This window comes from Chondrus crispus, genomic scaffold, assembly GCF_000350225.1.
Source record: "Chondrus crispus Stackhouse genomic scaffold, scaffold_136, whole genome shotgun sequence".
Taxonomy (NCBI): Eukaryota; Rhodophyta; class Florideophyceae; order Gigartinales; family Gigartinaceae; genus Chondrus; species Chondrus crispus.
The window spans coordinates 32969-37032 of NW_005179003.1; the positions used below are offsets into that span (position 1 = coordinate 32969).

Below are 4064 nucleotides of genomic sequence, written 5' to 3' on the forward strand. Positions count from 1 at the left end.
ACCCCAGTCATCACAGTTAGTCAACCTTCCGTCTTGAACGCTGCGAACCCCGCGGAAGTGTAGTATAACCCCCCCCCTGGGGGTTTAAATTAGATTAGATCAAGAACTAGATCAACTACTGTAGAGCGTCGAGCGCTACAGAATAACCGCGCGTGTCCACGTGTACACCACGGCGACAAGGGACACGCGCATACCCGTGCACACGTGTACAGCGCGCGAACGAAGCGCGCACGCACCACGGGTGATACGTGTACTGTCAGCCTCGACATAGCTGACAGTATCACAGTGCAGGCCGACCTGCACTACAGTAGCCCACTACAGTACCTCGGTACTGTAGTGATTTGATAGATTGTTTTGTATATTAAATATGGAGCGGACCGACGGCGGCGGAGGGGGACAAGCACGGGCTGGTCCTCAACCGACCGCCAAGGTCAGTCCACCCAGCTTATTCTAAACGTCGCCTTCGCTCTTGGCGCGCGTTTAGTCGGATCCGAGCCGGAGTGGACGCGCAGCACGCGAGCGAGCACGGAACCGCCTCCGCCCGTCAGCACTGGTACGTCACCAGTGCTGCTCCGGGGCGTCGAGGCGTCGATCCGCTCGTGCGTGCGCGCGTCCCTGCTCGCTCCCGCTCTACCACCGCTACCCGGGCCCGAGCCCGGTTCCGTAGCTGGTTGGCCCGCTTCACCCCTTCTCCGACCCGGGGTCTACAGGTCCACCTGCGCATACACCTCCAGTCGTCTGGGGGTGTTTATGGTACAGGAAGGAGCGCATCGTGACGGCCCGGGCGCCGGCTCCCGGCCCCCACTCACCTGCGAGCGTCCTCTTACGCTGCCGGCTGCAAAACTTGCCCACCTCGCAGCCACGGCCTTCCGCGTTCCTCGCCCCTGCCACGCGCGCCGCCGCTCACCGCCACCCCTTTCCCCCAGGGCGCCGTCCGGACCCTACCGCTCGCACTCCGCCCCAACATCCCACCCCCCGTCAGCGGCCTCTGCCGACACCTACCATGCGCGCTCCTCGCAAAAGCGTGGCCATGCTGGCCGCCTCGCCGCCTGCCAGTAACACTGCCTTTCACCTCGCCGCAGCCGTTGCCCCTCTGAGGTCATGCGGAATTTTTAATGACCCGTGCAATTCCTGCCCATCCCGTGGCCGCCACGTGTCCGTGGTGGCGGGCTGGCCTGCGGCCAAGCCGCCTCGCAGGCCCCTCGCCACTTGTCACCGCCACGTGTCCCCGTGGCGGCCTGGCCTGCGGCCAGGCCGCCCTTCACGTGGCCGTGACGTGTACGCAGTGTCGCCCCCGTGCGCCCAAAATTTGATTTCCCGCGAAAAGACACATCGGAAAATTTTGAAAATATTAGGCGCACCAATCACAACGGCGGCTTCTACAGAGCGCACCAATTGCAACACGCGGGGGAGCGCACAGACACACATACACCAACACACAGACAGACAGACACGGAAATTAGTATACGCGGGGACAGGTGGGCTCCGTACGCGCTTCGCGTGCCGAGCCAAGTCCGCGTGGAGGAGCAATAATTCGGAAGAGTGGCAAGGGGAAGATGTAAAGAGAATGGCGTTTACTTTTTTGATGACTACTGAAGGACCTCGGGGTACACTACGTTTCGCGTTTTTGCATCGAACTCTCGAGTGAGGATAGTGACGTTGCTTGGGTGAGTTGTCCTCGATAATGCGACGTAGAGTTGACCGTGCGAGAAGCAATGATCTCGTAGGTCGAGACCAATGCGGCCACCGAAGGACTGGCCTTGGGCTTTGTTCGTTGTAATGGCGAAGCACGTGCGAATGGGGAACTGCGTTCGAGTAAAGCCAGGGATGGGAAAGTTGTCGTCGCCTGGTCCGCAGGGCATTCGTGGAAGGCAGAGTCTGTTGCCTTCATGTGACCCCGTGGTAACGCGTAGAAAGAGTAGGTTGTTGGTCATTTTCTCGATGCCATATCGTGCGCCGTTGACGTGACCGGAAGTGGGATCGAGATTGCGCAGAAGCATGACGATGAAAACTTTCTTGAGCTTGAGCTTGTGGTCTGGTAGAGCAGACCCGGCGGTCAAGTTGTTGAGCATTTCTGTGGGATAGATCACCGCGTTGGTGTCTTCGTTCTCGACCTTGTCTGCGCTTAAATACGTTCGATACGGTCCCGGAATCATGTTTCCGATGACCTCGTTGACTTCCTCGAGCGGCCTGTTCATTGTGGTGAGTATAACGCGCTTGGTGAGCCAGGCAGGGTCGGCGTGATTGTCTCGAATCTCTTGGAAGACCTTGACGCATAAATTGCGGATGGTGTGCTCGAACGCTACGGACTGTGGTAGTGAGATCCATTCCGGGCACTGTTCGCCTTGGAGTCTGCTTTCCCCGACGCTGAGGAGGAACTCTGGAAAGTTGAGAGCCTCCACATCTGCTGCAGGGTCCGCTCGGAGAGCAGCAAATCGCATGTTCTCGGTAAGGCACAAGAATCGGCACTCTCGATACAGCGGAGAAACCTTGACGCACGCGCTCAGGATTTGTGCTCTGGACCCGCCCGGAACGACGGGAAGGATTTGTCTAAAGTCTCCAGCGAGCACGATGAACTTTCCTCCGAAGGACCGGTCGGTCTGCATCAAGTCGCGAAAGGAGCGATCGACAGTCTCAATGCAATTTCGATGGAACATGACGATCTCGTCCCATATGATGAGATCAACTTGTTGCAATGTACGGCCTGTGTCGGAGTTTGTCGAGAAGTTGCAAGTGCTTTCTGTAGTGCAATACCCGTCTCGGGTAGGGGGGTGAAAGGAAGTGAGAAAAGGAAAAAATTGGATACTGTGGTCCGGGCTGGAGGACACACGTGTGCAACGATGCGCACGATTATTTTAATTATTTAATTCTATTTACAAATTAGATCTAGAATCTGGAGCCGGGAGCTACTGTACTCTCCCCGGCGGAGCTATAGAGCATAGCCCAGTTACCAACCCAAGTGAGTAAAGGTAACCCGAGTTGCCGGAGTTAGATCTCGCCTTCGTCGAAGACCGCTTCCGTTCACGCGACGCGCCTCACTTCTACGCTGCTAACGACATCCTCTATTGCTCGGGGTCCCCTTTTCCTTATCCTTTTACCTTTTCTATCTCTAATTCCTATCCTTTTCTATCTCCACATCTATTTTTCCCTTAATTGTGTTGGTTCCATTGGTGTCGGTCGCGACCGATCCGGTGTTGGTGTGATTGCCATCGGGCAGCACGTAGGTTGTAGGGCTGCTACAGTGTCCTGTTCCGTCGGAAGGCTGTTGCCACGACGCCTCCTTCGAAGGTCTTATCATACAAGACAGTGTTGGTACCACCAAACGCGGTTGCGATCGCATTGGTGTCGGTGTTTTGCCATCGGGCAACACGTTGGTCGTAGCGTTACTACATAGTTACGTTCTCGTCCGGTAGTGCTAGTCGAGCCCCCGTCGAAGACTTTGAATTATACCCAAGGTGCTGCAGACGCTCGTTGAGCATTGGCCTTACAACCCAGCGAACCGAGGTTACATGTAGACAAGCCCAACCCGCACTCGCCGAGCGCTCAAGTCTTCGCAAGTCTCTACCACCATTATCCTCCCGGGCCGGGCATCTTTCCTTAACCCCCCCGTCGGAGTTGAGCTACCGTGGGCCGCAAGCCCACACAAGGGGAAAGGGAGTCTCGAACGCTCCGTAGCGCGTGCCATCGGCAGTGGTTGTTTCTGTTGCTGTTTCCTTCTTTTTGTTTGACCGTCGGACTGTGTTCGCGGCCTGCCAGGCACATTGCACTACAAAAGTGGTCTCCAGACGTAGAAACTGGTGTACAGGAGACCTGACCTAGAAATTGCGTGCGTGGAGACGCACTACATAATTGGTCTCGGTGACGTAAGTTTATTTGACGTATTATAGCGTTCTCTTTTTTTGTTTTGTTTAAGTTCGTTCATTTGTAACGGACCATGTCGACAATCGCCCCCGGAGACGTCGGTCCCGGGGCGAGCCGAAGCCGATCGGCAAGGGCGTCGAAGATCCTGCGAGGTCCTCGCACCCGAAGTCAGGCCAATACGGCCACGTGTCCCGAAGGTCAAG

General features: G+C 56.6%; 1 protein-coding gene across 1 annotated transcript; it reads right to left on the reverse strand.

The window, feature by feature from the left end:
* Positions 1 to 1589: 1589 nt before the first annotated feature.
* CHC_T00002364001 (hypothetical protein) lies at positions 1590 to 2657 on the reverse strand. The gene has a single exon (XM_005713394.1). The coding sequence runs from the start codon at positions 2655 to 2657 to the stop codon at positions 1590 to 1592; it is 1068 nt and encodes a 355-aa protein (XP_005713451.1).
* Between the last annotated feature and the right edge of the window lie 1407 nt (positions 2658 to 4064).